At 37.2% G+C, this 13,144-nt stretch overlaps 1 protein-coding gene across 8 annotated transcripts in view; it reads left to right on the top strand.

Moving 5' to 3' along the window:
• The window catches only part of NEB (nebulin), a 173,556-nt gene that overhangs the window by 139,124 nt on the left and 21,288 nt on the right, over positions 1 to 13,144 (top strand). For all 8 annotated transcript variants that reach the window (XM_044303563.1, XM_044303568.1, XM_044303566.1 and 5 more), the window contains 8 exons: positions 2,932 to 3,036; positions 5,271 to 5,381; positions 5,804 to 5,914; positions 6,830 to 6,943; positions 7,059 to 7,163; positions 7,782 to 7,886; positions 9,129 to 9,233; positions 9,740 to 9,832. In XM_044303563.1, coding sequence (XP_044159498.1) covers positions 2,932 to 3,036; positions 5,271 to 5,381; positions 5,804 to 5,914; positions 6,830 to 6,943; positions 7,059 to 7,163; positions 7,782 to 7,886; positions 9,129 to 9,233; positions 9,740 to 9,832 — 849 coding nt within the window. The remainder of the gene's footprint in view (positions 1 to 2,931; positions 3,037 to 5,270; positions 5,382 to 5,803; positions 5,915 to 6,829; positions 6,944 to 7,058; positions 7,164 to 7,781; positions 7,887 to 9,128; positions 9,234 to 9,739; positions 9,833 to 13,144) is intronic.

The raw sequence follows: 13,144 nt of genomic DNA, 5'->3' as shown, positions 1-13,144 counted from the left end.
CTCTTCATGACTCTGGACATCTTTGCTGAGTCTGCAGTTTAATGGAGAGTCGAGAACATGTACCCGCAAAAGAAGGAAGCTGTGGATATCAATGCAGCCGGACTTCCCACAGAGAGGGAAGAGACTGCAGCTCTAGCCCTACAGTAACCATAAAGTATATATCCCCTATATAAAACTGACTGTAACGCAAATGGGGCACAATTTTAAAAAAATAACTTTTTTATTTTAGTATTTTTTTTTACAGCTAAAAAGTAATTTAGCTGTAAAGTAAAAAAATTAAAATTTGGTATTCCATCCTTTATTTTAATTTCTAAAATGACATTCCTAATAGAAAATTATACCTTTTCAAACAGAAAACAACTAATTAGCAAATTTTTGGTATGCAAAGGTCTTTTTATGAAATTTGTAAACACCATTTTCACCAACAGGAGCCGCTCGTCTATAACATTTAAAATGTATTTCTAGATATAAATACTAATATCCTTCCTTTTACAATTTTTGTCAGTTGAGTAGAAAAGTAGAATGTAAAATATATTTTTATTTCATACATTAAGCTCCTGTGAAATAACTATTATCAGCTTATCTGCTGCCCAGCATGTTCCAGAATGAAAAATCTCTGACAGATTTTGCTCCAGTCTTGAAAATTAGTACTTTTTTTTTGATAATTGAAAACAGTGAGATTGTAAATTACTTACTTCAAAAATGACTTGCTGTTCAAATCAAGTTTTTAGAATTGCTGGGTTTCTTTTATTTTTCCATACCATTATCTATATTTAAATTCAAATTCTAAAATCATGCAGTTTTCACTGGCCAATAGGCCTAAAATATGTCAAGACTAGGGTTGAGCAAACTCGTGGAAGTTCGGGTTCGCCGGGTTCAGCCGAACATCAGGTCAAAGTTTGGGACCCGAACTTGACTCCGAACTTGGACCCTTTTTAAGTCAATGGGGACCCGAACTTCACTTTATTTTCTGTTATAACATGGTTATAACGGAAAATATTAGCATTCTTAAAACATAATGATGAGCGCAGGTCCTGCTGAATAAAGATAGAAGGAGTGGATGAATAGAAGTGGATGAGGTGAGTTTTTATTTTTAACCCCTCAGTAGACATTTTATTTAGCATTCTGTTTTAAGAATGCTATTATTTTCCGTTATAATCATTTTATAACAGAAAATAATAAAATCACCTGAACACCGAACCCGAAGTTCAGTGAAAAAGTCCGGCTTCAGGTCTAGGTACCCGAACTCGCAAATTTCGGTACGAACTTCGCTCAACTATAGTCAAGACCTCCCGTTCTTTGAGAGCAGCCACGTGGACCATAAGACATCATAGACTGTAGCTGGGCTCATTGACTTCTATGGAAAAGTTTTCTGGGCATGCTCTGTGACCTGTGCAGAGATGAGGAGGAAGCCGAAAAGCTGTTATATCACCTATTGTGAATGGTGGATCCTGTTTGATCTATACAAAGGGTGTTCTGCCTGTAATGATAATGAGATGACTACTGAAAAGTTACCTCTACAGCACAGAAAGCCATGACCTATTATTAGGCCTAATGGTCAGTGCAAAAATTGCAGGATTATATAGATTTTATAATATAGAGAGACAAAAAAATTAAACAACACCAACCCAAAAAAAAAAAAAGTTTAACCCCTTAAAGGGGTTGTCCAAGGTATATTTATTGATGACCTATCCTCAGGTCACACCCGGCACCCCCGTTGATCAGCTGTTTGAAGAGAAGGCGCCCCCTCTTCACTGTTTACGTTCTCGCTGTCGCCTCTGCAGCGGTGAGCAGGTGTAATTACACCTAACCGTCCCATTCATTTCAATGGGACGGATCGCTCCTATACAAGTATATGGGAACGATCTGTCCCATTGAAATGAATGGGACGGTTAGGTGTAATTACACCTGCTCACTGCTGCAGATGTAACGGCGGGAAGGTAAACAGTGAAAAGGAGGCGGCGCTGGCATGGCGCGCGCCTTCTCTTCAAACAGCTGATCAGCGGGGGTGCCGGATGGCGGACCCTAGCTGATCTGATATTGATGATCTATCCTGAGGATGTGGTGACCACGGCATCTGATCAATCCGGAAGCGTTCCCCGGCTGAGATCGGGGAACCTGTTACATGGCTGAAATAATTATTTGGTAGTTGTCACTTCAACTTCCCAATAATTTTTTTTTATAAAAAGTGATCAAAAAGTCGCACACACTTCAAATTGGTATCACTGAAAAGAACAGATAGTCCCGCAAAAAATTAGCCCTCACACAGCCCCGTAAACATAACTACAAAAAATTTATAGGGGTCAGAATATGGTTATACATTTTTTATTTTTCCTCAAAGGTTTTAATTATTTTTTTTCAGTATGAATGAAGATAACAGGTCAATTAAACTGTATAGCGTACAGTGTAAAAAAAATTAAAATGAAAACCTTTATCAGAATTGCGTTTTTTCCCAATTCTACCCCATTTGGAATTTTTCTTTCCACTTCCTACAACATGGTATGCAACCGTAAATGGTGCCATTAGAAAGTACAACTTGTCCCGCAAAAAATAAGCCCTGATAAGGCTATGTGAATGGAAAAATAAAAAAGTTAGGACTATTAGAAGGGTAAAATCTTAGGGTCCTTAAAGGGTTAACATAAAAACGTGATTAAAACAATAGGTAATTTTCAGTAAATAGACTGGTAAACAGTACTGATTATCAATGTTTAATGCATAAAAAACTGGGCACAAACACACTAAAAATCATCATGAAATAATTAAAACTGACTAGTGAAGAAAACTGGGTACATGTTAGGGTCATGAAAAGCAATCTATGGATTATTTTCATAATTTTTCATTTTTTTCCCCTTACTATGTATAAAATATCACTGCTTTGCGACAATCGGTCAATTGAGCTTATCATCTTTTTGACATTTTTCCTAAAATTAGGTCAAATATAAAGAGCAGTATGAAAAAGAAAGAGGTAAAGCTATGCTGGACTTTGAGACCCCAACTTATGTCACCGCTAAAGAGTCACAGCACATGCAAAGCGATGTAAGTGTTATAAGTTATAGTACAGACTTTTTGTATTTATCACATTTACAAGGTACATCTATCCACTGTTAGTTTTAAATGGTCATAAACCAAAGCTAGGTGCATCCTTTCATTTTTGTTAGCAAATTAAATTTTGTAAAATTAATCATTTTAAAATTTAAATATGTTAAACAGAAATCACTTTTTCTACTTTTTTATTTTCGGTTTTAAATGTTTTAATATTTTATTATCTTACAATTGTAGATGTTACTCCAATAAACTTTTGGGTAACACAAATCTGATTTTATTTCCAAATATTTTTGTCAGTTTTTTTATGCAGGCGTCCTTTTGGTTTTTAGTTTAAGATGTCTTTTGTTTACTATTGCATTCGACTTCTCTCAAATATATACCTAATACCTATATATTTGGAACACGTTAAAAGCACAGTTGGATCCATGTTCATTTATGCTGTCGCTGTACATCAACTGATATGTTAGTCCTTTAAGCCTAGAAACTTAAAGTTGTTAATGTTTTTGTTAAATGGAAAACTTATACATGCTGAAATATACATGTATAAGAAATATAACCTCACTGGTCCATCGGATATTATTCAGTGTAGTCTATGTAGTTCCTCATACTCTGACAAAAATAGCCACTTTATTAGTATTTGATTTTTATGTTCACATCTGAACATTATAAAGAGAATATATAGAAACACAATCTACATAATAAGTTGAGTAACTTTACTTATTTACATATCTTATACCAATGCTGAGTTATATTGTACTTTGTATCTTACTCCAGAGCTGTGCTCACAATTCTGTTTTTATTGTTATTGCTCTCTGTCAACATGCTTGTCGACAGACAATCCCCTAACCACCTACATAAGTTCCTGTTAGCTTTTCATATATGAGATTCCTGTACAATGTCCGGTGGTGAAAATGACACCTGTCTAAATAGAAATCATCAGCGCAAGCTCTGTGCAAACTTGAGCCACTAAGTACTGGAGATTTCAGCTGAAAAGCCTACAGATTTGTGAATGCAACTCTGGATTATAATACATGACCATAACATAGAGTCAGTACATGATAAGTAGAACAATGAACTTTTAAAGTCACTCAACGTTTTATGAGCATTGTAAAAGTGTTCAAAAGCAAAAACTCTTTATAGGGATAGTAGCCCCTTTTTTTCTTAATAAATAATACTGTAAATGTCTCTCTACAATGTACCTGCTTTTTTCAGTGAGTGTTTAATTTAAGATGAACTCATCAATGTCTTATCTGTAAAGCTGGTGGCACAGAGAGTTCTACCGCAGACTGACTCCCCCACTGTTAAAAAATGGTACTGCAAGTTAATAGGCAAATTTTAAAGGGCATCTGTCAGCAGATCTGTACCTGACACTGGCATCTGTGTTGGTCCCATGTTCATATGTGCCCGCATTGCTAAGAACAATTGTTTTAATATATGCAAATGAGCCTTCAGGAGCAATGGGGGCGTTGCCATTACACCGAGAGGCTCTGCTCTCTCTGCAACTGCCACATCCTCTTCACTTTGATTGACAGGACCAGGCAGTGTAAAAGTGATCATACCTGGCCCTGTCAATCAAAGTGCAGAGGGCTGGACAGTTGCAGATCCAGTAGATACTCTAGGTGTAACGGCAATGCCCCCGTTGCTCCTCAGCAATGCGGGCGCATATGAACATGGGACCAACACAGATGCCTTCAGCTGCCAAGTGCACATGTAACAGGTCAGCCAGTGTCATAGGTACAAATCTGCTAAGTTGCAATAAAATTAAGGAGCATTTCCCCCCTTGTTTTCTATAGGCTAATCATTTTTATCAATACATTATACAACATAACTGATTTTCATAAAAGGTTAAAGGGGTTTTCTAGTACTTCGATACTGATGACCTAGGTCGTCAATATCAGATCTGATACCAAGCATCATCACTGATCAGTTGTTCAAGAAAGCCACGGTGCAGGAACAAAGCCTTCTGCTTCTAGCTATGTCCAATGTAGAGTTTCCAGCACAAGCAGCTGCCTCGAACAGTTGATCGGTGGTGGTACCGAGTGGCGGACCCCTACCGATCTGATATTGATGACTTATCTGGAGAAGAGCTCATCAATGTCTAAGTGCCGGGAAAAAAAAACTTTAAACTTTTCCATTTAACAAAGCGAAGGCTATGGTTAGAAGTATAGAAATGAAAGTAATTAGTATTCTACTCTGTATCATTTTTCTCTTCCTGCCTTCATCAGAAAGAATATAAGAAAGACGTGGAAGACTATATTAAGGGCAAAAACCTTACTGGTTTGGAGGTTACGCTGTCATTGTTACACGTCAGACATGCCACAAAAATAGGGAGCGAGGTAGCATCTGCTCCATCTCTCCCCTCTACAACCAATCAGAATAATTCCACTAATCACCGCTACATCCCATTTCTTTGTGTTCTCGTCTTCTGTACAGTATTACCGTGTGTTGTATGTCTGTTTTATCTAATCACTGTATTTGTGCTATCATTTATATAACAATTTCACTCTAAACATTGCTTCTGTTCCCACTAAATCTTGGCATTTATTAAATAACTTGCGTATTTCAATGAAACAAATAATGTCTTATACTGCACTGGCCATTCAGACTAACCAAATAGTGAACGTGTATTTTGTATGCCGTTATGTGTAGAACTGTTGAGTGTTGTTGTTGTGTTTGTTTGTATTATTGGGACTTTTTTCGGAAATTTTCGATGTAAATGAATAATTCATATTTTTATTTTTATTTAATGATCCTTTAGAAAGAGTACAGGAAAGACCTGGATGATACTATCAAAGGACGGGGCCTCACTGAGTTGGAAGAGACCCCTGAGCTATTAAGAGCCAAGAACGCAACTCAAATATTAAATGAGGTATTTACTTGGTTTGGTAATTTTCTTCATTTAGGTTAGTTTATATGGATTTAGAGAGAAACAACAAAAACTTTTTGGACCTGAACACTGATCTCATAGAGATTTCATGTGTGATGACCATATTGATCAGTAAGCTGAAACTACTGCATTTTTTCTAAACTATACAGGAACCAAACCCCTTTGGCACCTTTTTGAGACTGCGATAACTGTTCAAAATGAAGGGCCATTGAAATCTACGATGATTTTCTTACATTACCTTTGATCAGTGGCAAAAATGTACAGTAGCTCTGTATAGTTTCACAAGGCCGATCAATGTGGAAATCAGTGGTGGTCTGAGCTTATAACACTCCACCAGTGGGAACTTCTCGCATATATCTATGTATTGCTAGAAGACCATATTTGATTGCATTGCTCCTTTCAAGGTGGGAAAGACATTGGATATATTTTATGAATATAATTAGAGATAGGTAAATTTCTTAAACTTGAATTGGGGTCCAATTGCCTGAAAAGCTCTCTCGCCCTCTACATGACCTTCTCCCTCACTTTCTTGTCTCACTTTCTCCCAAGTCACACAAAATTCCATTTAGAATCGATTCTCTCTTGTCGGAGACAAAAATTGGGGCACAGGCAGGGGACAGTGTAAAATAAGCATTACTTGTTGAATTGCCCACCAATCCAGTGCCGACATTCTGGTCCTCCCCACTGGTTTTGTTTATATGGCTGCAATGCTGAAGTCATATCAACAAGACCGGAATGGCAGTGCTGGAACGGCAAGCAATTCAACACAGTGCTTATTTTGCTATTTTACACCATCGTCTGTCTGTATACCAATTTTTGGCACCAGGACTTATTTATACCACTACTCTGCTAACCTGAAAAACTCATACCATTTTTATTTTAACTTTTACCTAACAGAAAGAATATAGAAAGACGTTGGAATTGGAGATCAAAGGAAGGGGTATATCGTCCTTGTCCATGGAAACTCCAGACTTTATGAGGGCAAAGAATGCAACTGATATCACAAGCCAGGTACTTGATTGTTTGGTCAAACCACATTTCATATAATGTATAAGACTAGTAAGAACAAGCCTTGTCTGAATGCAGTGAAACAATAACAATTTTAATTGTTTCTATCCTTTTGTAGGTGAAATACAAGCATTCTGCTGAAATGGATAAGGCCAATTACACATCTGTGGTGGACACACCAGAAATTATCCATGCTCAACAAGTCAAGAACCTTTCTAGCCAGGTGATCACATGCTTCATTCTTCATTAAAAGGCTTCTTTCGGATGTTTTAGAGAAAGTAAAACTTTGCTGCTGTGCAGAGTCAAGTGGTTTGGCTAAGGTTGAGGTTGTTGGAGAAGTGACCTGTTTTGACGATGGGCTACAAACATTTGTCAATGAAGGGAAATCCTTCATATGGTACGCAGGCCAGTATAGGCCAGTAATGTACCTTTGTAAGCCTCTATTTCATACAGAAGAGTACAGAGTATTTTCTTATATGGAATCCAAGATATCAGAAAATTTCAAAAGTTCCATTACATGCCATATTCTTCTCTAAAAACATTGAATCTAGGGGAGAATTCAGGGTCATATGAAGACACACAAAAGTCTTTAATATTGACCCCTAACAACTTTGTTTGTCACAAATTTTGCAGAGTGTATGAAGCCTTACAAAATACAATACTAACATAAGCAGAATGACAGTCATGTATGAAAATGTTCTTTTTACGACATTACATTACACTTTCTCTTTATTTTTTTTATCTTAGACTAATACAGATTTCTGTATACTGGAATGTGTTATGAAATGTAAATGTTTTTTTATTTTTTTTTACTTAATTGCTTATTCTTCACATCCAACAGAAAAAATACAAAGAGGAAGCAGAAAGAAATATGTCTTATTATGTATCTGTATTTGACACCCCAGAAATGCAGAGAGTCCGTGAAAACCAGAAGAACTTCAGTATTGTAAGTCTACTAATGATAGTCTGTTTCTTTCAATTATATCTACTGTAGTTACCAAAAAACAAAAACTATAGAAAAGGCAACTCAGCATTTCACAGGACAGAACTCACAATAAGACAATCCCTGGAGCCCTTCAAGTATGGGAAGAGACCAGAAGGTGGATAAGATAAAGTTGTGTAATTTAGAGAATCCATTGTCAAGCATGTACATACTATAGAGGTGGAACGTGCAGCCGACATGGGGCTTATTGAGAACAGGGAACTCCCACCTTAGGTTTGCTGGATAAGTATTTTGTGGTAGGAAACTAGGAATTGCACTCCTCCACAAGAGTGCTACCCTGCTGTGCTATAAGGAATGTGAGCCGAGTAGGAAATAAGCGTTGGGCTCTTTATACCCTTGATCTAGGTATGCAATGGTGTGAATCTGTACTAGAGCTAGGGCCCTAGTTTGAATTCTGCTCTGAGGTCCCAACTCTATGTACACATCTGCCCATTGTCAAATACCCTATTGAGAAGAGCAGAGGGTCTCTCCTTTATGGCCTCCATCAACTATCTGGACAACACAGACAATGTCTCTGGAAAATCCAAACTATCCGTGCTTTACATGGGCAGACCATTGATTTTAATAGACACCATGTAACTCTTCCTTTCCCCTGTGGTGGCGCTGTAGAGGAAATTAACACCTGCTGTCAGTTTACTCTACAGATCACAGCTGATCACTGGGGTTCCCAGTTGCTGGACACCTTTGCCATTGGGAAACCTTCTAACAAAAAAGGATTGCCCAAAGTGGACAACCCATTTAAATAAATATATATGTTACCTATAGCTAATAATTAGTACATTCATTTCATTGTATAGTCTATACTATGAAAATGACGTTCGTGAATTAATCACCACCATCGATCTCATTATCACTGGTTTTACATATATCTCCAACGGTTGCATATACTGTAATACAAAATTCTAAATTTTTCCAAAAAGTCTCCCCTCTATCTTCTCAAAATGTGGTAAATGTGACACATTTATGTTCATTTTATTATTGTTCAGGCTTATCATATTGGTGTCATATATTGCATTACAATGCATAATGCAATGTCGATATTTCGTTGAATTATCTGTAAAGTCTGTATCTACGTCCTGATTTTGATCTTGATCATCATTAATTAGCCAGTTGACTGATTTCCCTAATAGGATTTCTTATTCTTTTCCTAGAATCTTTAATATGATGTCTACTCTTTTCTTATAGCTACAATATCAAGATGACCTTAAACAAAGTAAAGGAAAAGTCACAGTGGTTAAAGACACGCCAGAAATTCTGCGTGTTAAAGAAAACCAAAAGAATTTCAGCTCGGTATATTATTTTACAATTCCTTTTCCAAAAAATTCTAACACAAATAATCTCAGAATATTGTACGAGACAAATAGTCTAACCTAGTCCTACACAGAGGAAGCTAACAAGATAACGGCCACTGATCTCATCGGCTCCTGCCAATGAATTAGATAGATACAGTTTATTATATTTGTGGGGTCTGATCAAAATTGTCCTTGTCCCACTTTTATGTTTTTTTGTCTATTGTTTTGTCTTCGTAATTCATCTGTTTTAAGTAGATATACTGTCATGTGATGTGTAATTTCATGTAAAAAAAAAGGAAAAAAATTACAAAGACTTCCAGATTTCAGATCTTCTAGATGGATTTCCTGATTAACTGATTAGCTGACCAATTTACTGAAATTTCTAAATTTACAATTTCCAAATTCTGAAGATTGCTACCAACGACCTGTACAAGGCAGAAGGGCAAAAAAAAGAAAAGGTTTTGTAGTGTTTGTTAACCTGTCATCTCGATTCTGACTATTAAGATTCTGTATAAAGAAGAAATTGGAACGGGAACATCTGTTGGGCACACCCCAGAGATGGACAGAATTAAGAGAACACAGGATGCCATTAGCACGGTACAAAATTATTAAATTCACAAATAAATCATGAAAGCCTCATAGCTGACTTGCCATGATAACATAAAAATTCTGCATCCTTCATATGACGTGATAACAGCTTGCTGCAAGAGTTGTCACTTGGTCATTTTAACTTTTTCTAAGCATCTCATTAGTTGTAAATGAAACATAAAAAATCTTGCTAATAATAATAATAATATGTGATAAAATGTGTTTTCCACAAAACTAAAACTACATATAACATTACCATCACATTAACTGTATGTAACATGATCATGATTGTACTATGACTATATATAACATTACCATACCTATATTATAACTATAAATGTAAGGATAGTTTCACATTAGCATTAAAATCTTCCAGTAGCCTGTTCCAGCAAATCCGAATACCTCCTTTAATGCCGGAGCCCATTGGCTATAATGGGACCCAGTGGGGATCCGGCCTATTGTCGGCATTTGCTCGGACAAAAACCGCTGTAAGCACTTTTTTTGTCCTGCTAATGCCTGGAACTAATTAGGCCATTTCTCTGCCGGGTCCTATTATAGTCAATGGGTCCCGGCAGTGCTCCACCTTTTTTGAGCTATGCCGGATACAATAAACTCTGGCACAGCCTGCTGGAAGATTTTAACGCTAGTTTGAAACTAGCCTAACGTGATCATAATTGTAATATATATATATATATATATATATATCATTACCATAACTATATTAATTCTATATATATAACATTACTATAACCATATTCTAACTATATATAACATGATCATCAATGTGCTATAACTATATTATATCTATATATAACAAGAAAATAATTGTAATATATATAACATTACCATAAATTATCATAATTGTACTATATATATATATATATATATATATATACACACACCGGTAAATACATAACGGTTCTATCACTATACTTCATATAGCAGGGTCATAATTGTACTGTAACTATATACAGTTGCAAGAAAATGTATGTGAACCCTTTGGAATGATATGGATTTCTGCACAAATTGGTCATAAAATGTAATCTGATCTTCATCTAAGTCACAACAATAGACAATCACAGTCTGCTTAAACTAATAGCACACAAATAATTAAATAATTAAATGTCACCATGTTTTTATCGAACACACCATGTAAACATTCACAGTGCAGGTGGAAAAGGTATGTGAACCTCTAGACTAATGACATCTCCAAGAGACAATTGGAGTGAGGTGTCAGCCAACTGGAGTCCAATCAATTAGATGAGATTGGAGGTGTTGGTTACAGCTGCCCTGCCCTATAAAAAAACCAGTAATCAAATGGCCAAGAGAGGAGAGAAGGCGCTCATAGGTGAGGGTAAACAAATTGATGTCTCTTCCCCCTACCCAGGATGGGTGAAGTTACTCACCTGGTTTGGTTTGCACTGATTGTGGTGCAACCTTAGTGGAGGGAGGTTCAAATGGTGGAGGTTGTCTGGGTTGGTGCTGCCGGTTGGTGTCCGAGACGACCCTGGGCGGGGGCCAAACCGCCACTTGGCTGGATATGTGGATATATAAAAAAGGTCTCGTCTGCACTGGATTCGTGCGGCGAGCCGATGGACTTAAGGCGCAAATCACAACCCGGGCTTGGATACGAAATTTTTTTATTTTGAAAAGACAACGCGTTTCGGGGTACTCAGGACCCCTTTATCAAGTCTGTATCCTCGGCACCGTGAGCCCGCTGGTACACTCTCCTGGAGGGTCCCTTTCAGAAGGAATACTAGTCAGCGCTGGTAATTGATGCTGGAGAGTGTCCTGTTGTAGCGGAGTGTCCTGTTGTAGCAAACCCAGTTCTGGGTTTGCTTTTCACAAGAAGCATTGCCTGATGTGAATGATGCCTCGCACAAAAGAGCTCTCAGAAGACCTACGATTAAGAATTGTTGACTTGCATAAAGATGGAAAGGGTTATAAAAGTATCTCCAAAAGCCTTGCTGTTCATCAGTCCACAGTAAGACAAATTGTCTATAAATGGAGAAAGTTCAGCACTGCTGCTACTCTCCCTAGGAGTGGCCGTCCTGTAAAGATGACTGCAAGAGCACAGCGCAGACTGCTCAATGAGGTGAAGAACAATCCTAGAGTGTCAGATAAAGACTTACAAAAGTCTCTGGCATATGCTAACATCCCTGTTAGCGAATCTACGATACGTAAAACACACTAAACAAGAATGGATTTCATGGGAGGATACCACAGAGGAAGCCACTGCTGTCCAAAAAAAACATTGCTGCACGTTTACAGTTTGCACAAGAGCACCTGGATGTTCCACAGCAGTACTGGCAAAATATTCTATGGACAGATGAAACCAAAGTTGAGTTGTTTGGAAGAAACACACAACACAATGTGTGGAGAAAAAGAGGCACATCATACCAACATCAAAACATCATCCCAACTGTGAAATATGGTGGTGGGGGCATCATGGTTTGGGGCTGCTTTGCTGCGTCAGGGCCTGGACGGATTGCTATCATCAAAGAAATTAATTCCCAAGTTTATCAAGACATTTTGCAGTAGAACTTAAGGCCATCTGTCCACCAGCTGAAGCTCAACAGAGGATGGGTGTTGCAACAGGACAATGACCCAAAGCATAGAAGTAAATCAACAACAGAATGGCTTAAACAGAAGAAAATACGCCTTCTGGAGTGGCCCAGTCAGAGTCCTGACCTCAACCTGATTTAGATGCTGTGGCATGACCTCAAGAAAGCGATTCACACCAGACATCCCAAGAATATTGCTGAAGGAAATGTTTGGTTGAAGTTATTGCTGCCAAAGGAGGTTCAACCAGTTATTAAATCCAAGGGTTCACATACTTTTTCCACCTGCACTGTGAATGTTTACATGGTGTGTTCAATAAAAACATTGTGACATTTAATTCTTTGTGTGTTATTAGGTTAAGCCGACTGTGATTGTCTATTGTTGTGACTTAGATGAAGATCAGATCATATTTTATGACCAATTTGTGCAGAAATCCATATCATTTCAAAGGGTTCACATACTTTTTCTTGCAACTGTATAACATTACCATCACTATAACTCCATATGGCATGTTCATAATTGTACTTAATGCTTTATATAACATTATCAGAATGATGTTATAACTATATATCACATGATCATAATTGTATTATTACTATATATAACATAACCATAACTATAATATTAGAAGTAGCACTGTAAGCCGTATAACAGTTAATAGTTATTTTGGCGTTATTTGTTAATATTGCTTTTTGTGGGACAACCTTAGTCAGGAAATGGTGACAACCACAGCTCTGTATTATAAATATGCGCACTGGT

Source organism: Bufo gargarizans, chromosome 8, assembly GCF_014858855.1.
Source record: "Bufo gargarizans isolate SCDJY-AF-19 chromosome 8, ASM1485885v1, whole genome shotgun sequence".
Lineage (NCBI taxonomy): Eukaryota > Metazoa > Chordata > Amphibia > Anura > Bufonidae > Bufo > Bufo gargarizans.
The sequence above is the reverse complement of the archived record's forward strand: the minus strand, read 5'-3'. Positions and strand labels throughout refer to the sequence as shown.